Source organism: Metopolophium dirhodum, chromosome 5 (genome assembly GCF_019925205.1).
Source record: "Metopolophium dirhodum isolate CAU chromosome 5, ASM1992520v1, whole genome shotgun sequence".
NCBI classification, from domain to species: Eukaryota; Metazoa; Arthropoda; class Insecta; order Hemiptera; family Aphididae; genus Metopolophium; species Metopolophium dirhodum.
In genome coordinates, this window is record NC_083564.1 from 23,127,458 (window position 1) to 23,149,460 (window position 22,003).

Sequence of the window (22,003 nt, forward strand, 5' to 3'; positions counted from 1 at the left end):
GTACAAAAACTGAACTTGTCAAACTAAAACATAAAAATAATATATTAATACCTATAGGCTATAAAATATTTAACCGGCAGCGATGACCGGACGACATAATCCACTAAACTGACAATAAGGTGCATCTAAACATTCTAAAGTCTAAACCACATTATATTATCATGCGTCCTGCGCGTTTCCTGTTTTTATACGATAAAGACAACAACATGGGTATTATAATGAATAGTGATGTGTAGTATAACGACTATACTATTATAATATATTATATATACAATATACTATATTATAGTGTGCATAATAATATGTCTGCACTCAACACTCTATTACATGCGACTAAATAAACCTTAAAAAATAATTACATGACTTATAGGTACGTCGCACGGTATTCAGTCATCAAATATTAGGCATATGTACTGTGGAGTAGTCGCGGTGGGAAACATATAATAATAACAATTCAAATACAAAACGGCGTCGTAATAATGACAAGTTTCGGTCAAGGGCCGGCGTCTATCCCTATATTTATATTCATCATTCATGGACAAGTCCTCGAGTCCTTGTACACAAAGGGTGAGCACTGATCGTAGCCAGTAATCCAGTGTAATATAGGTTGATGTATATAATATATTAATATATGTCAAGATTTATTCGCTTCTTTAAATTCTAAGGACGTGCGACTGTTTACCTTTAAATATCTGCAGGAAATATCAATCAGATTAATCAGAACAGCAAGGTCGTCGTGTCATAGTATTATACTACACTATCGACTGCCAACAACTTATTAGTCAGACTGTTCGGCAATCAGAGATTATGAATAACTTTAGCTGTATAAGATGGAATGTTATCAACTTAATTTATATTTATCACGATCTTGATTTGTAGACGCGTGGGTGTATAATACATTATAATATTATAATATTATCGTTTTGAGTAATGATTAGTTGGACCAAAAATACTTTTTCGAATTATTTATTTTTATTATTATAATCAATTGTTTAGAAGACGGGCGGGCCCGTATCGAACCACAGAGCAATACTCTATGTAACGAACACAGCGTCTTGGAGATTTCGTGTCGCGGCATGATATTATTATGTTTGTAAAACACAAGACATCGGCGATGGGGCGATCGGCATAATATTCAATGTATTATACATATTTTATACATAGGTACAATATCATAATTCATAATATAATATTATGCGTCCACCATAATATTGTATATGACTAGATATACTATAGTTTACACTATACAATTAATATACAATATAAGTACTATTATATTGTGTTATTTTATTGTACACGTGTGCCGCGTCTGTTCGAGGTCACGGCGCCCATGGATAGTGGACGGGCAACGGCACGTGAACAGACTATTTTTATTTTTATTATTTGGACTACATAATGTAATGAGAACACAATGCATACCGCAGCACTCTCGGGCCGCGCACCAACACGGTCGTAAGTATTTTTTTCCTTAAATCTTTGACAGGAGGGAAAGATGCGAGATGGGTCGGCGGCCGGCGCGACAGTGTGTCTTCGATTTCTGACGAATTTCGTGTTGTGTGCTCAGTGGAGCAGTAATTGCCGGTTGTCGGTTGTCGCGGTTGCGATGACGTCAGCGGATGATGGGCGGTCCCGCGTCCCGCGCCGCCGCGAACGACTAAATATTATTATTATTATTATTTGTATACAAACTACAAAGTACAAACCGCGGCGCAGTAACGATACTGATTACTCGCGAGTCGCGTCGCCGGTTACTCGCGCGGGTTCCTCGTGGTGGGAGACGCGGACGCCGCCGGTTTGTTTTTACTTTTTCGACACTGTGGCCCACTGCCCAGTCGCACTGTTGCTGCCGCTACGCCTATTCGCCCGTCGTTGAGTCGTGTTTTGCTCGTTGGCCGTTGTTGTTGTTGTTTTTGTTGACATCGTCGGCCCGGTGTTTTGATCGAAAAACCGGTCTGCAGCCGATTTACGGGGATCACCGCCGTCGTCTTCCTCGAGTGTTTGGACGTGTAGTACAAACGGTAAGCGAATCTATGTATTATGTGATAATTAATTTAGTAAGTAGGTAATAGTTTTACTCAAATATTTAAGTACACGTATGGTCCGCATACAACATCCATTTTTGATTTTTTCGTTTTTTATGCGGTTTTGAGCGTTTTACCATCGCGTTTTTGATTTGTATAACGCGTTCACGCGACAGCAAAGTACAAAATATCATCGAGCATAAAATCGTTATAATACATTACCTATGTCTATAATTATTAATACATTTATAACAACGTAGACAGACCGTAATCAACTCTGTCAACAGAATTCTTTTTTTCCAATTAACGATTTTGTGCCGCATGATGCGTTGCTTACAAGCAAATCGTCCGTGGACGCATCGATTCTGGTGTACCGATCACGGATCAACCGATCTGTGGCGCTTAAATCTTTTATCGGTCACCGGCCGGCGATCATCGTGTGCCGCGATTTGATTGCTAAAACTCTGTGTTTAAATATGACGTTATGAGACTCACGACCGACGGACGTGTGGAGCCGTGGTGTCGGATGAAAAAAAAAATCGTTCATGGCCACGCCGCCCAAAAACGGGGTGATCGTCTCAGACGAGGGTGGGAGACCATTGGAACAGTTATCGTTCCGAACCTCGACGACCGTCGCGACAATGCGACATGTCACTGTACAACAACTGTAGTTAAGTACCAAACTACCAACTACATCAAAGGGCAAAGGCCAGAGTCCGCGAAACTTATCATATTATTAATTACTATATAGAACGTCGTTAGCCGGTATTTTTATTTATAGGCGAATACCGCCAACGCTAACTTTCTACTCGACTTTCTATAATTATACGTGGTTTTTTTTTTTGTTCACTCCGAGACTTGTTTATTTCGAGACGCTCTCGATTCTTAATAGTTATGAATTTATGACCGTTTTTGTGTATGTGGTTATGATAATAATATGGTAGATAATAATATTATACACTGAATTGCAGTTAATTTTAGCTCATTTCGTGTCCCGTTCACAAACCGTTATCGCTCAATTCATATTTATATAGACCTACCTGTTGACATACAACACGCCGCACGGTATATAATCATATACCTTGCTGCCGTAATCGACCGTCAAACTTTACGAGCGTCTTATCCAGACACTGCAGCGGAACCGGGCGTGTATTGCCTACGAATATTATTTACTGTCCTGGTATACGATTGTATTAATGTATTGTTTGAGATATGAAATAAAAATAGCGAAAATTGTACATCTGTATACTTGCACACTAAGTATTAGGGTCACGTGCACAGTATCACACCAGGCCCGATGGGCGAGTTTAGGTATGTGGTGGGGGGCGGTGGCCCTTGAACGGAATATATTATGTGAATGGGTGGCGGGGAACCTGAATACATAAACGGGGGACGTTACATTTTTTTTATTATTTAATAACATTTAGTATTTTCTACTTGCTACTTATTTAATACAAGTACCCACGTACTTAAAAGTACGTTATAATTTATTATAAAAACGATCAAATCGGGTAAGTAATATAATAATAACACATTGACACAGTTGAGACTTGAGTTATAAAAATAGAAATTGCCTAAACATAAGAAGTGTGTGGCTCAAATTAATAATTCTAAGTGTATAGGTGGTAATAGTTAAAATTAAACCCCTTAAACTTTTTTGTCTATAGATTATTGAACACGCTTATTTATTTTAACGCATATATGACACATACCTATATTACAATAATATAATATAGTAGGTATATTATACGTTAATATAAAAATACTTATTATTATTGTGATGAAAATTGTCAGCAATTTGTGTTCTATAATACAACTGTAGGGCCATCTTTTTATACAACCTTGCCTCCCTGTCTAGTATCTGACGCTTGTATCTTCCTCCTAATGCTTCATTGCTTCTACATCTTTCCTTACCACTTACTCTCATCTCAATTGCGGGTTTCCCTGTATCGCACACCGGTGGAAAAACAACAGAATTTTTTAAATCTTATAAGTTCCATTAGCGATTGGAGGGTATTTACCTCCTAAAGTCAAAACCCATTCGGTAATAACATTTTAATAGCAACACCATGTAATATCACGTAGGTAGACGTATCTTTTAAAATTACATATTTTTTTCATTAATGCTTAGGCTTTGGCGCTAATTTTTTAATGATGAATTACTGCGCTAACAACTTTTTTTTTGCTGTTATTGCTGTTATTGCTGTTTTTGCTGTTTTTGCTTTTTATTGTAAAAATAGAAATAAAACAACAATCAAAGTGCGATAATATTCCCATATAATGGACTAAAAATAAAAATGAATATTCTATTTTTGTTTTAATTTAGACATGTCCAATGGTCTATTATAGTCTATACTCTATAGTCTATTAGGATGTATAGGCAATAGGGCCAGTACAAATTACTTGTTCTCAAGAAACCATTACCAATATTACTGGTAATTAAGGCACAATTTTTGTTATGATCGGCACAATATAAGGCGTTTTTTTGTATTACTACTATAATAGCTGTGGGTAATGTCTAAAAGTGACCCCCCCCTATATAATTGTTTTAGACAAAGTATTGTCATACTGCTAATATAGGAGTATTATTAACACAAAGCACCCGCCAACGTGATAATAATATGTATTATATTATACATTGTTCAGGACGGTTCATTTTAAAAAGATTTTTTTTTTTACCCATTGTTTCCAAATCCCTGATTACATGTGGCGATAAAAATCTTGTAATCAAAGTACAAAAAAAATTGTTCTTACCAGTAGTGTGTTTATATCTGTAAATGTTTTTTTGCCATTATTGGTGGAAAGTGAGAATGTGAGATCCGTTAAAAAATTGACAAATCTGAAGTCATTGATTAAATATACTTAATAAATTAAGTATATTGTATTTTAATCAATGCTTGGAGTAGGTATTTAAAAACATTTATATTAATTATTTCCTTTCTAGTTTAAACTGAACTAATTTTATTTGTTTTCACTTTTATTTTCTAATAAATACAAGATTTGACAAAGAAATAAAAATATTTTTGCGTGCTGTTAACATTTTGCCAACTTAAGCACGTATTCTCTAAGTTGCTATAAATTATAATACAGGTAGGTAGTCTGTATCTATTCAGATTTATGTCTATAGGTCGTAGATGATTAATGAGATTTTTTATTTTTGACCAGCAATATTATGACCGGTATAGGTAAAACGATTTTTATTTTTTTCTAATGGGCATCAGTTAATGGTGTTGGTACAGTGTTTGCAATTTTTTTCCATTATTGGCTTAGGTGTTAATCAATAATTCAAGCTTTTTTTACATTGATGTGTGTTTTTATTTTTATGTCTGAACACACTTTTTTAGTAGAAAAAAATGTGATGATCATCAAATTCTTTCATTCAGTTTTTTGTAGTAACCTTTTTAAATTATGATTAGGTAACCATTTTGTTAAAATGTATCCTAATATTCCTGGTTAGTTGTTAGTTGTTACATACTGTGTGTAGTGGGTAAAGAATCACATGTTTGTGTATATTAAATTATTAAATCATGAAATATTAAATAAATAAATAATTTATAAGATATTATTATGCAAGTAATGTTTTTTGTCATGCTAATAACTTTTTCCATACTTATACATGGTAGGGAAAAAATAGATATATCATTGGAATAGGTATTTGCTCAAAAAAATATACATATTATTATGTACATATTTAAGCATATTATGTTGACACTAATGCAGGTAAAATATAAAATAAGAACACAAAAGAAGCGCTATCTGGCCAGTGAAAAAATAAATTCTCCAGACAAAGTCTGTAACACAAAATATAAATGCAGTAACCTAACCAATTTAAATAATAAAAGAAAATAATAGTTAAGCAATTATTGTTTGTTATTCAAATGTATATCAAGACAGTGTCAGTATGTTTGTAACTTACAGACTTGAAAATTAAAACATAAAATACCTGCCTACTTGTTTTTTCTATTTAAAATAATTCTTACGAGTAAAAGAAGAAGATGCATAAATGCCAACATTGGAACTGTGTGTGAGATTAGAATTTAGAAATGTCATATTTTATAGAGTGTATTGAATTTTCAATTATTACAATGGTTTTTATGGTTGAATTTCGAATTTTGCAGTTCTAAATATTCTGCTTAATCAGTTAACAGCTAAAGTTTAAAGTTACATTTGAATTAATATAATGATATAAATAATGTAAAATATTATATAATATATATAATATAATATATATTATATTATAATATAAATAATATAATGATATAAAATATATATATTTTAGCTTCATACCGTGTTTTTTGTTTTTTTTTTTTAAATTACCTGAAAATAGTTTAAATGGACACTTAAATCTTAAACTGTCTAATTACCTTGCCCAATTACTAATGAAAAATAACAGTTTTAGTATTATATTACTTGGGCATAATTATCTATAGTGTTATGTATAACAAAATGTAAAAATAAATACAAATTAAAAAGTTGAATCTAGAAGGTGTATTTAAGTATAAATAGATATATAGAAGTATAATTAAGTATATTTAAGTATAAATAGAACCATGTATGATTAAATTACAATTGCAGGTGTTAAGGCTCCATGGAAAATATTTAAAAATGTCTTCTATAATTCCAGACATCATTGTTATAGGTAGCATATAATTGTTCCCTACCAACTTAACCTTATATGTTATAATATAAATCAGAGCATTTTTTTAATCCCCCATCAGAAATTATATAAAAAGTTAAATAATTTTTACCTCTTAATTGTAGAGGAAATAAATACAATCTATTCTTTACCTATTTTTTCTTTATTTAATATTTTGGATCAATTTTATAATTTATTATATAGTATATAAATGTAGATAAAATAATAATATTTTTCTATTCCTATATTTTTACAAATATCATATTTCAAACTATATGTGATCAATATGTTATTTAAATGTATTTATTAAATAATTATCAACAAAACCAAAAGTATGAGTTTAACTTAATAATATATCAAAGATTTGTGTTCCTATTAATGTAATTAAACTGTCATTATTGAGACATTTAATTTATAAAATATAGTACCTATCATTAATGTTATAAATTATTTTAGAGTAGTGTTTTCTCAATATTTGTATCAACAATGTGAAACTATTGTAGCACATAATTATTTTTGGTTTTTTTTTGTTTTAGTTCATAAAATGGGAGACTTATTTAGTTGTTGCGGTTCTTCGGATAGAATTGAACCATCTTCACCAGATGCAAAGGTATGTAATAATTACATAGTATAGTATTAGTATAGTCATTACTCATTAGTCATATTTCTATAATGAAGCTGAAATGCAAAATTGAACATTTACAGTTTAGTACATATATCACAGTTCGTATTACAGGTATCACTTATAAGTTATAAATATACAATTTGAGCTGTTGAGGTAATGTGCATAAATCAAGTTCTACAATTTCTTCTTTTTGTTATTAGAATAAAAAATTTTTCACCATTTGTCACAAACAAGTTTATTTTTAAAAACTGAGTTATTAAATGTTATACAATTTATAAAAGATTATCAGAACTGTATCTGTTAGTGCCTTATTAAATTTGATGATCAACGATATTGTATGATAGGGGGGTTAGAACATCCCATCCAAACAGATTCGAACAGTTATGACATGGGCGACACAATACTGAGCGTTATGAAAGAGACACATAATGGAGATTAATATTCAATAGTCTTCACCTAAACCTTTTTGATTGCTCGATGAAGTTTCAGAGTACCATTACCTGTTTAATAGGCCCTGTTCATCAGTCCCCCCTGTAGCTGAATTTCAATCAGGGTTTCAAAAATGTTGACCTAAAAAATGGAGGCCATGATTTTTCTGATCGACTTAACAACTTTTTCACAGCCAGGGGATACATTTTTCTGAGTTTTAGTGGGAAACTCAAGTTTCGCCTCCTGTCACTATTGACTTGAGAAAATTATCTCCATCAGATCTGAAACGTTTTAAAAATTCTTGGGCTGATCTTATTCCTTGAGCCTTGTGAGCTAGAGTCAGTTGTCTGGGGACCCATTGTTTGCAGCCTTGTGAAAATCGAGATGACGGGAAATGGATCACCACAAGTGTTCATTTCAGAAAGTCTTCTGACTTTAATTTGTGAACTACTGAATTCCAGCACCGCTTTTCTCTTCAGTGGAGGGGACTGCCTTATTTGACACACATATACTATAGTACTATATAATATACCATATAGTGACATAATAGTATAATACATTTATACTATGTATTATTATTATTATTTAATTATTATTCTAATATACAGAAGCAAACATAACTTATTTTGTGTATACTACATTGTATTCTCCTATCAGTACAATATATCATTGAAGTTTCACTGTATCCCTTTGACTAACATATATAACTGTATATTATGGCTGAAAAAATGTTTGTGTTGCACATTTCAACCATACTTAATATTTAATTTGTTTGATTCAATTTCAACTTAATGTATATTGACACTTTTATTTTTTTGTACTTTTTTTATAGGCCAATTTCAAAGGTCCTGTAAAAGGAAGATCTTGTACAGATTGCTCATTTTTGGTCCTTTTCTTGTTTGTATTGATATCCTTGGTAAGTATTCATATTTTATATTATGAACTTTATTTTGTACTTTTTATTATTAATTTACGTTATTCGTTTAGTTTGGATTAGTCATATACTGTACAACAAATGGTGATGTAAATCGTCTGTTCTATGGCTTTGATGAATGTGGTGACATTTGTGGATTTAAAAATAAAAACCCTGATCCAAAATTTTGTACTGGTAAAGACATGACAAATAAACCGTAAGTTAATCAGTATTATTTTCAAATTATCACATAATTAGTAATACATTAATTTTTTTTTAGATTCTTAAAAATTGATGCTCCTATTTATAAAGTAGCCGATTTAAAATACGTCAAGAGAGAATGTGTAGAAAAGTGTTCTGATTTTAAGGATTAGTATGTATTTGTTATTATTATATATTATATAACATTGTTTACATTTTAATTAAAAACTATTTGATTTATAATTTTAGCCAAGAATTCTTACATAGATGTATTCCAAAAGGCAATGAATCAGCCATCAACAATATTTTGACAAATTCATCAATTGGCAGCTTGTTTCAAGTAATTTTTCAAATATGTCATTCTTTAGTTGTTAATTATTATATACCTATTGACTTTGGATATTAATTTTATTTTAATAATTAAGACAGTACAAAATAGTTACTATCTTTTTTTTTTTTCGATGGACTTGTTGAATTATATTTGTATACATTATTATGATTTACAACATGCAATTTAAATGACTTGGGTAATAATTGTACGTTTATTAATTTGGTTAACATTTTGATTTTTTCTGCGTTTATAGTTTTATCTGGTCGTTATAAATAACAATTAAAAATATTGTTTTTTTATTTTATAGGAGATGACTCAAGATTTACAACACACTAAATGGGATATAATATATCTTTGCATATTTGCTTTTAGTAAGTAAATTTAATATTTTGATATAATATTCATACAAACTTAATATTATTACTTTTAAGAATTTTTAATGAAAATATTTTTAAATATAAGTTTTTCCATGAAGCACTTTTTGTTGAATAACAATATTAATATTGGAATTTTTAATTATTTATATTGTTAGTTAAAAAAAAAAAATCTAGAATTATAAATAATTATAACTGGACAATAATCATTATTAACCAAATAATATTAAACTACTAGAAGATTTAATATTATAAGTTTCATAATAACTTTTATGCAAAAACTTAAAATTTATATCTTACTTGATATTTAAAATATTTGAAATTGCGGTCAATTAACTAGAATAATAATATAGTTTATGAATTTTAGTATTTTGTTTGTTAATTCACCAATTTTTTTATATGATTGCTAAATCTTGAGTTTTGTATTTTCTTTACTTGCAGTTGTATCACTTGTCATCGTATTTTTGATAAGATTTGTTGCTGGTATTGTTGTTTGGTTTGTACTTATTGGTGTTGTTGTAGTCAGCATTTCAGGATCTATTTTCTTATGGTAATATATTTCAAATTTTGGGTGATAAAAAATGCATCTATACACTCATTTTAATGGTTTTCCTATTAACATTCTATTATGTAGGATCACTTGGAAACAAAAGTCTGATTCTGAAATTAAAGATCAAGTTGCTCAACGAGACGTAAATACATACTTTGCATTTGCACTAATCGCCACAATATCGACAGTGAGTACATGTCTTAAGATACAATACTTTTATTATTTATGTGTAAATTGTGTAACTTTTTATTTATATTAGATAATTATCTTGCTAATCATTGTGGCAATGAGAAGTCGCATTGCCCTTGTTGTCCAATTGTTTAAAGAATCTGGTAAAGCCATACAAAGCATGCCATTATTACTCATACAACCAATGGTGGTAAGTTAAAAGTTAATAATAACTAATAAGCAGTTGTTAAGAATACTTTTAAAATGTATTTAAATACTTAGTGTAATTTGTATTTGAAATACAATACATTCCAGTACTAAATTTCAAAAGTATTTGAATATAAATACATATACATTTTAAAAGTAATCAAAATACTTCTTTGTAGTATATTAAAATGCTTTTACGTTTATTACAAACGTATACTTACACTTATTAATAAATATATTATTTAATTGGTTTAAGAATTTCAGTTGTCACATACCTATTATGTTAATACTAATATTTGATAATATGTTTGTCCATTCAGACGTTTTTATTCCTGTGCTTGGCGATCATTCTATGGAGTTATTTTGCTGTACTCATTCAAGGATCTGGGTCCCCTGCATTTGAACCGCTGAGCCATAATGTTTACTATAAAAAGGATCAGTTAATGAAATTTGCTAGAGTTTATAACATTTTGGTATTAGTTTGGGTTATTGAATTTATCATTGGCTGTCAACATATGATAATTGCTGGTTCTGTTGCCACATGGTTCTTCACTAGAAACAAAGACAATGTTTCATCTCCAATTTCAACATCTATTAGTTATTTATTCAACTATCATATGGGATCTGTAGCTTTAGGATCGTTCATTATAGCCGTTCTCCAAATAATTAGAGCTATTTTAAATTTCATTGATGAAACCCTGAAGGACTCCAAAAATGAAGTAGCAAAGTCATTGTATAAAATATTTCAATGTTTATTCAGTTGTATACAACAATTTATACAATATTTGACAAGAAATGCTTACATCGAAATCGGTAAGAAATATTTATTTTTGTCAGCAATTAAGTATTAGGTATACCTATCTGATTAAGATATAAAGTATAAAATTAAATGGTTTATGGTTTATTTCTTGAGTTCTAATTAAATAGGTAAACTTATTCCTCGACTTATTCTATATTGACATTATGTTAACTTGTAACTGGTGGCTGCTCATGTCTTTGTATAATATTTCGGCCACACTCCCTTGTAGATTTTTAAAAGGATTATTTCAAAAAAAAAAAACTTATATAAATTTTAACATTTAATAATAATTTTAATGAAAACATTACAAATTTATCCATTTTTCACTGAAAAAAAAATATATAACCAATAGTTTTTTATAATTTAGTCACTATACAGTATAATCAGGTGATCTAATTGGGAGTATAATGTGAACTTGTGGTCAAGGGCCATTTAAGTATGCAATTACAGTTATGTTATAGTTGAGAATTATTATTCTATACGTTTTTAGAATTTGGATTATTAAAATATACTTTATAATATATTATATTTGTTTTTATAGTTATGATAATTTAGATTTTATATCATAAAGTAATTGATTAATTTAAATTTATAATGTTATTTTTAATTTTTAGCTATTTATGGTGATAACTTCTGTAGATCAGGACAACAAGCTTTTAAAATGATAACTTCAAACGTACTACGTGTTGCTGCCATCAATTCTGTTGGAGATTTTGTGCTTTTCTTAGGAAAAGTACTTGTGGTCACATCCACTGTACTACTAGGCTTCAAAATGCTTGAGGTATTGTAATCAATATTATAATTAATTAATGTCTAATATTAGATACAAACTTATATCCCTTGGAACCGCTTATGAAAAATTTAGTTACCGGTTACCAAAATTACCTCTAAAAATGTGGTTATTAGTTTGGAAGCAGTTTTAATTCTTCAAGATTACTGGTAGCCACTTTGGAAACGGTTTTTTTCCATTTAGGTTTATTCGGAAAATTTTAGTTTTACTTAAATTTACACAAAACAAATATCTACTTTATAAAATTGTTCAGGACAAGCTAAATTAAATAATAAATACTTAAATGGCTATATTTTATCATTTAAAGCTATGGAGAAAATAAATTAGAATTACATTACATATAAGTATATAACCATTGATTGAAAAATAGTTCATGGAAAAGTGTTAATCATAATCATCTAATATGTTTTGTAATATGTCTATGAATCAATGAATCGTACTTAGTATCTTAGTGCTTATTACTTATTGTCGTGGCTATAGATAGTTTCCTGTCTTTAATCGTACTTATTTTCTTGTAAATAAAATTATTAATCAAAAAATAGAATTACATATATTTCCAAAAAACAAAAAAAAAAAATTTTAAATTATAAAATAACTTAAATTTTTTTGATACTTCCGGTTTTGTTAAATTGATCGATTTTGAAAAATAAAGGTTACTGCTACATGTTACCCCTTAATTGAACTTGGTGGTTACTGGTAATCATTTCTAAAAATTAAAACCACTTACCAATCAAATGCTTTAACACATTGATATATTTAATATTTAATGAAATTTGTTTTAGACTAAACCTGGAGTCCTTCATTTGTGGGTTCCGCTTACAGTTGCAGGAATTTTCGCCTATTTCGTGGCACATTGTTTTATTTCTGTATATGAGGTAAGATATTCATTTTTTTTATTATTACAATGTATAAATACTATGTAGTAAATATTAAACTTAATTAAATCCGTAGATGGTGATTGACACAATATTTATGTGTTTCTGCGAAGATTGTAATCTAAATGACGGAGTCACTCAAGAGTATTACATGAGTAAAGAACTTATGGTAGGTTAAATTATTAAAAGTGTTTACATACCAATACTAATAATATAATTATAATTTATTTTAAAAAGGATTTTGTTGAGAGCAGTCAAAAAGTGTTAAGAATCGGTGATGGGGCTACAAATTAATTTAAATCCACGAATCTACAGTTACATTAATAATTATGTATTTATTAATATTTATAAACCATGGAAAAGTACAATTATTAATGTTACAAGTTGGACGTCTGTATTCAATTTACTATTTTATTTTATAATTTTTTTATTGCCATTATTATGTATAATTTTTTATTTTATTTTTTACTAAATGCTAAAAAATCATTAGAAGGACTAATGCCATTAAGAAGAACAATTTTTTTTTCTTACATTTATATGTTTTTTTCAACTAAGATAAAAATGTTATATTGATTCTTATCTACAGAAATCTAACAATGTTATTCAATCTCACAATAGTTTATAACAATTTTTAAATGTAGGTAAGTAGGTATTAAAGTGGTTTTAGTGTCTTAATATTTATTTTTATTTTATATTTAAATTTATATAATTATGTATACTCGTTTATTATGACCAAAGAATATGGTACTTGAACCTGTATTTATGAAGAGGTTGATTCTAAATGGCGTTACGAATCAATCATCTATTGAAAAAATTCAAATTGCAAACCATTTAATGATAACATATTTCCTATAATTTATAATATATTATACATTAATTCCTAATGACATAATGTATCCAATTATTTTCATAGTTGTATACTTAAGACACTACATAAACTATTCCATGATAATATTATGTGCTTTTTATATTCAAATTTATTTTTATATCAATTTTTTTTGTATTTAAAAATATATACTATTATATTCTATAATCTCAAACTATTTAATATTTTTGTATTTTCTTATGTTTTAAATGCTTATAACTGGTTGAATTTTGTTCGGATGACAAAAGTAAAACTAACATACTATATAGGTATATAGATTTTTCACTAGTTTTTAGCACTCAAAAATACGTATAAGAGGTAGTTATATTTAATTTTGTTCAATTGAATGGAGTCTGGTAGTTCTATATATTAGATTCTGAGTGGAGAGATCAGAGATGAATGTATTTATTTTACAATGATTTGTGGAGTGTTTTTTATTTTCTCTGAGTCATTACCTTTAGGGAAGTAAAAGTGCTTAGATTTTAAACTTTGGGTGGTTGGTTTCTGGTAGCGAATTGGGTCAAAAGTAAAAAAAGGTGGGCAAGTAGGACCGCTCGAATTAACATTTGATACTAGCGGCCACACTGTAATGATGTGTATTATGCTAGACTGCTAGAGTAAAAATATAATATTATGTGTTACCTAAATTTGAATTCAATGATATAAAATCATTGTAAACGAAAAACTATTTTCAACTAGCCTACCTATGTTACCATAATGATAATACCATATATATTTCATGACACAGATAATTTCTATTAAAGTAATTTATTTTACTATTAGTAATATAAACATTGTAGGTTACATTGCTATTTAAAATGTCATTGTGTGTTAAAATATAATAATATACTTAAATAGGTACTTAAAAAGTTTCAAGTACTTACGAATTATATTTCTAAATCACAGCAAAATATCTAATTTTGTCAACATTTAAAATTGGAATAAAAAAAAAACAGTGCCTAGTGTATACTTAATATTTTTAATTTTTTTAAACTTTTTATGACAACTTATGAGGATCCTTGTATTAAATTTTCAAACGTTTTGACCCATAAATTATTTTGTCGATATTTATGAAAACAAATGGAAGTGTATAATTAATTCATAAAGAGTTGAATTATTTTTAAAATGTTATCATAACTAGAAAATGATAAAATAAACTTGGTGGAAATTTCATGTTAAGAAGTACATTCAAATAAGAGTATCGTTCGATGATAAATCTTTAATAATTTATTTACGGGTGAATATCCAAAGTGGTAAAATTTGAACGTCAAACGTTCATAAGAAATTAATGTGACTGGTGTAAACTTTTTTTATTGGTAAAGGTAGAAGAACTTATGTATCTCATATTAATTTTCAAATCTTGTATATAAAATAGGAAAAAGCAACATGTTGTATTTTTTGGTGGGTGGGTGGACCTCTTGGCCCCAAGATATTTACATCATAAAAATTCTACTTCATATAGAAATATTAAAAATAAACGATTGAATAATATTATAGGCTATTATCCAATATAGAGGTTACTGATTCAATATGCTATACCTATTTATTTTTAAGTGTGTGCCGCCACTAGGTACTTATTTATCAGGATGAGACGTGACTACGTGAGTATAACCAAAAGTCAAAAATCAAGTTCTAAAAGTTAAGGTTGTAATTTGTAATACTATAGATATGATGCCGATTTTTTTATCGTAATAGTGGGCCAAATGGGTTCCAGTAGGTACGCCCCTGCAGGTTACATCTTATACAGCTAGGTGCATATTTACCTTAAATGTTTGTTTTGCTTTTCGTTAATTTAATAATTGTTATTATTACGTCGTTATCTGGAACAAAAACAAATAAAAAAAAATCTAAATAATACTAATACAATGTGTTGTGATTCACTGCAAATCAGGCCGACCGGACGCCGATAATAAGTATATAATATACCTATTATAAAAAAAAAAAACGTAAGTACATTTCAACCGGCATCGATGACATAATCCGCCGTCTGAAGTGCGATGTTCGTCTGTAATGGTGCGCTATTCTACGTCATGCTCGCACACGGGTAAAATTAATATTACATAGGTACATGAAATCAAAAAAAGAATGGTCATGACATCGATTATTAACGTGGTGAGCGGAAAAATATCGGAAACACATACGCGCGATTGCTAAATATAATTTTGCACCTAAGATTGATCTTAATTCAACGTCGAGGTCGCAAACTAATTTTTAAATTTGAACTTAAAAAATGAATTACGCTGTTGTCTCTAGTAATATATAAAACCGCACATTCGATCATTGTCCCGGTATGGGTTCCACGACATAATATAATATAATAGTCTAGTCGACTGCGAGTTGCAACCGCGTAGGGGTATATCGTATATTATGGGGTCACGGAGGTATACCTATTACCTACCTACGTACCAACCCGTGATATTTGATCACCGATCGTCGCAGTTTATGTGAAATTTACGATCAAGCTCGGTGATTATCATGTGGGACGGAAAATTTCGGGACGTACCGGCGGTGGACGTTGAGGTAAGTACCTAAATACCTGCTACGATTTTGTGTCGGGCTCATAACATATAGGCGCAAGTGGAGTTAAAATTCTGCATAATTTAGGATTCTACGGCCCACCTAAGAAAAGTATTGACTTAAAATAACCCGTAGAGGGCTTACCTATATAATATGGCTATATCTAATTCAAAAAGGGATATTGTTTTTTTTTTTTTTTTTGTTCAAGCCCCTCCCCCCTCCTAGCTGGGCCGCTGTCGACAGGTTTGCGTTTGTCGCGATCGTGTCGAAATCGGTTGCGACGAAGACCGCTGTTGCGTCATCGTCGTTATTCGTTGCACTGTGCCTGTTGACTGTTGGCACCCACCAAAACGGTCCTCGATGAGACGACTGCGGACTGATGCTCTTGGGCCGCCGCCGCAGCCAGTGCCATATTTATGGAAGGACAGATGGGACATTTGCACTGGGCCCACTCATAAGAGGGGCCCACCGACTTCCAGCATACAAAATTAATTGCATACCTTTTTATTATACTTTGGAAATTTAGTTGGAGATTTTGGTGGGTTGTAAAGTATGAGTTTTCCCTGAAAACGACGACCCTAATCGACTTTGCCGATTACAAAATCTAATTGCCGTTATTATAGTAATAATATTATTATCGTCGTAATATTACTATTGGCGTTATTTTATTGCGTAGTTATATCGTTTGTCGTATTTATTGTATAATCTATTAATTGTCATTTGTTTATTATTTTTAATAATTTAAAATGTCAAAATAAATAATTAAGTGATTCAATGAAGAGAAAATTAAAGAATTAAACGTCATGAAAAAACAAAAAAAACTACACGGTAGTTAGGATAAATTTAGGTTTAGAACTAGTTTATCTTCTAGCGCACAATCGAAATGTTTGTGAAAACTGATTAGCTGAAATCAAATTTGACTTAAAACATTAAACTTAAAAACATTTAATTTGATATATAAGTGTAATAATCAAAAATTGCTTTTTAACTTGTACATTTACTGGAATAAATATTTAACATTAATTAGACGAATTGAAATAGTGTAGTGTTATTGTATATTAAATAATCAAATTAATTACGTTGGTTTTATAAGCGACTTGAAACTTTGCAAAAAAATATTATCAAAAAAATTTACACTTTTTGAAATATTGAGTGTTGTTTCATAAAAGAATCACCCAGTATAGACTGTGTTAATATTATGTTATTAGGTAGTTATTACCAACGAACTTTTTAATGAAAACACACTGAAATTGAATAAAAAATAACTGGTAAGTACACAGTACTATACTATGCTGTACATATATTTTGTTGGCGTGTTCACACATGACCAGTCACTCGGCCAATGAACAGACTTGTGAATTCAAATTGTATGAAAACTATTTTTTAGAATTTTTTCATGCACAATGAGAACTTATTATTTCACTTATATAAACTTTCTAAAAAACCACTCTCGGCCAGATTATGTGACTAAGGTGTTCCCGAAAATGCACGGCAAGGAACATCCAGATGACCAGATCTCAACCATTTCAAGTACCTACTTCCAAAAATACCAAAAAAAATAAAATTATAAATTCGTTACTGATTATTTTTTGATCCCGCTGGCACTTCGTTGCCCGTTAAATGTACCGATTCTATATGACTCGAACTTTGTTCAATTCGTTATTTAATATTCGGTGTATGGTGTAGGTTGATACCGAGTTGCGGTCGAGATTATAACAGGTAAAAAAAAAATCCGAGTTTCGGTCGGGATCAAAACTGGTTAAATATCAAAATAGGTAAAAATCCTAGTTGCTGTAAAAAAATATGATTAATAATTATTATGTTTTTAATATTGAAATAGTTACATATTATTATGCTATATACAAAAATGAAACGGTCAAAATACGTTACGTCAAAATACAAATTTATAGTTAGTTTATAGTTACACTTACACATTTTTATAAAAATTATAATTATGATTTAAAATTTAAATATTAAGAACAATAAAGATTAATTAAGAATAACTATTATAATTTATGAGAAATTTTGTATTACATTTTAAAATTTTAGGTATTTCACCTATATTATTAATTTCATTTATTTACCTATGCGAATCATGTCTCTGTCTGTGAATGTATTCAAAATATTGACATCTTTCTCCACCTCTTGACGAATTATTTTCCTTGGCCTTTCCGAAAATGATAATTCATCAGCCTTCCTTTTTTCCGAGTTGTTTATCTTCTGTCTGTTTAAAATTTTAACAGTATCGGCTTGATGATTTTTGATTGATTTTGCGTTCTTGAAAATAAGTGTTTTTCCCCGATAGTGTAGAGTTTTGCATTGCAATTTTTATTAGTGCAACTCCAAGACATTTCTCCTGTCTTAAGCAGACGGTACTCTCTAAATTTAAAATTATTTAATACAAGCAAAATTTTCCCTTTTTCACTATACATTACAGATAGTTGTGACTTGTGACATTTTGACGTGTTGATACAAAAACGTCTTGCAATAGACTAAACGATATAACGTTGACTTACGTTGACGTACGATAACATTGTCGATAAAGCTCGCGTCTCGTATCATAATAATTGGTGTAATAATACGTGAAAATAATAAATTACAAAATTTTGGCAACATCGCATATTATCGAAAATTGGATAAGAGCTCATCGGATAATCGATAACCGGATACTGACCGCAATTAAGACGTTAATTTTACCTTCAATATATTAAGACCGCAATTCGTCTATTGCGACCGCAACTCGGACAATACCATGGTGTATGGTGTTCAAAATTTATCGTAACTTTCTTGTTGCCCGGAATAAAAATTCTGATTCGCAGCAGTATATTATCAGGTAGGCAATCTACCTGCGGTAGATCGCGGACCCCGTGCTGTTTGTACGTAAGTGTATGATTTAACTCTAAAATATCAAAATTGTACCAAGTTTGTCATTTTTACTTAATTTCACCTAAGGAGGTATAATATAATCAATTAATACAAAAGCCTCACGCAACCGTACTAAAATCCGATGAATAAAAAAAAACAAATTTAACACTTTTTGAATTAGCCTGTCTTCTTCCCAGAGGTCTAATCTACACACAAACATTCATTTTTATCTATACAAATATATAAAATGATAGCGTTTGTTTGTATGTTCGGGATAAACTCCGAAACTACTGAACCGATTTCGAAAATTCTTTCACCAATACAAAGCCACATTCTTTGTGAGTGTCATAGGCTAATTTAAAAAGGGAAGTGATCACCCCCGGTATGTGCTCAAACAGGAATTTTGAGATTTACGATAGAAATTTTTGTTTTTTAATGGTTGCTATGGGTTATATTTATATAGATAAAAATAATTGTATAGACGTTGTTGTTGTTTTTGGCCATGTCACACCAGGTGTGCACTTATGAGGCCATAACTCCGGAACAACTTATCCCACAGCGTACAAACTTCACAGAAACCATCTACATATCAATCTTAATATGTCCTGAAATTTTTATCAAAATCGGTTTGGTGGATCTTAAGCTATAAAATGTATTCAAAATGTACACTTCTTTATATATATAGATTTAAATTGAATTATTATTTATTATTAATAGTTAATAAATATGGGTTGGATTAAATTTGTATCAAGTTGGTATCTGCCTATAATGTTATAATTGATTGTTTGTATTAATGTAATATAAAATCAGAGAAATGTAATGGGATTTATCGATTCCAGTATTTCACTAATATATTATATAGCATCGATTCTACCAGTACATGTATGTACTATGTACCTACTAAAACATAATTTTTTTGTTTTTATATTTTTTAATATATTTTTTTTATAGTGTCGAATAAGTGCTTTTTCAAATTTAAATGAAATTCACCATTGTTATTGGTACTTACTACCTTTGTAGTTTTTAGATTCTGAGTGGAACAATGAATGTATTGATTTTACAATGATGTGTGTTTTTTTGTTTTTTTATTTTTGTGTCTGTGTACACGATAAGTAATCGAAATAATGCTTCGATTTTCAACTTCAGTATCTTGTTCGGTATGGGAAAGTGAATATTGTTTGTGCATTAGGGAGGTCAAATTTTAATATTCCCAATAGTTTTACCAAAAGCGCCGGGCAAAACATCATAAAAATTAAGGAAAAACGGGACTTTTTAGGCAAAATCGATTTTGGTTTTTGGTGTAACTCTAAAACAAATGAACATCACATTTGCATTTTCTATACACGATAAAATTTTCAAAATATTTTGATTTGTTTTGAACTGTTAAGAAACATTTTCTGTTTCCAATTTTATTGGTCTTTTCTATGAATGTCAATAAAACTTTATTTGTTGGGTAAAAAAGCTTGAAAATTTAATACAAGGCTCCTACTATATTGTTAAAATGACATTTGAAAAATATTAAAAATCCTTGGTCACAGTTTTTATTTATAAGCATTTAAAGTTCAAATCTTGACAAAATACGAACAAATCACAAAAATTAGCAAATTATTTTGAGTAGAGAATTCAAAAATTTTTTTTTTTAAATCTAAGATTTTAAAATGTAATACAAGATTTCTCATAAGTTTGTCTACCTTTATCAAAAAAAAAATGTCTACAAGTAAATCAAATTAAATTTATATGAGCGTTTAAAATTCATATTTTTACAATACCTATGGGATTCGATTTCTCATGTAGCGGTTTTATTTTATCATTATCCAAAAACGAATAACTGTAGATACCAGGGCTTGCATTTGAAAAAAAAATATTGTTTTACGTTATTTACAATCAAAACGTTATACAAATTTTGAGTTTATCGTTATTCAAAATTTAAACGTTATTCAACTTTTGTGTTTATCGTTATTCAGAATTAAAACGTTATACAATTTTTGCGTTTAACGTTATTCATAATTAAAACGTTATACAATTTTTGTGTTTATCGTTATTTAATATTTAAAAGTATTTAGATACCTGTTTTAAAAGTACACAGGCCGCAATTTAAAAGTATATGACTATGACCTTTTTTGGGGACATAATTTCCCTATTCTGAGTTTTAAGTAGGTATTGTGTAATTTTATTTATTTAATTAAATGGGTTAGATAACCCAATTACATATTATTTACAAAATATAGAGTACAGTGATACAGATTAAATTACAATATACATAGTTCGTAAAGAAATGGAAACAAAATAAATGATAAAACAGTATGATGATAATTAATCTTAAGTTATAAGTGATAATGTATTATTGAATTTAATAAATTGCCTAGGCTCTAAGGACTTTATTATAAAATAATAAATATAAAAAAAAAAAGGTGGTTAAGTGGATGTCGCTCTGCTGTACAGTAGGTTACAAGTGGGTCACTGTAATGGATGGTGTTAAATTTGAATTCAATGATATAATATCATTGTATAAGAAAAACGATTCTGAGCGAAAACGGTCAGTCAGCCTATGATATTACCAAGTATATTTGATGATATTATTGTGAATAAAGTAATTTATATATAACCTATTTACGTGGAGCCTTGTTTTACATTTTAAATCCTTAGCCATAAAAGTTAAACATTTTATACATTTTTAACCACAAAATAATTAATAAATTATAAATTTGATAAATGTTGTCAAAATTTGAACTTTAAATGCTTATAAAAAAAAATTGTGCCTATGTATTTTTAATATTTTTCAACTGCTATTAGAACGATATATCAGGAGCCTTATATTAAATTTTCACGCTTTTTTA

The 22,003-nt window shown here is 29.3% G+C and overlaps 1 protein-coding gene across 1 annotated transcript; it reads left to right on the forward strand.

The window, feature by feature from the left end:
* The first annotated feature begins 1,711 nt into the window (after positions 1-1,711).
* On the forward strand, positions 1,712-13,967 carry LOC132945176 (choline transporter-like protein 1). Its single transcript, XM_061014849.1, has 15 exons — positions 1,712-2,018; positions 7,194-7,267; positions 8,544-8,627; positions 8,699-8,841; positions 8,905-8,997; positions 9,075-9,165; positions 9,464-9,527; positions 9,972-10,080; positions 10,165-10,267; positions 10,340-10,459; positions 10,776-11,268; positions 11,869-12,035; positions 12,827-12,919; positions 12,996-13,088; positions 13,157-13,967. Exons 2-15 carry the CDS (start codon positions 7,202-7,204, stop codon positions 13,211-13,213), a joined length of 1,776 nt encoding a protein of 591 aa, XP_060870832.1. The 5' UTR covers positions 1,712-2,018; positions 7,194-7,201; the 3' UTR covers positions 13,214-13,967.
* Positions 13,968-22,003: the final 8,036 nt, after the last annotated feature.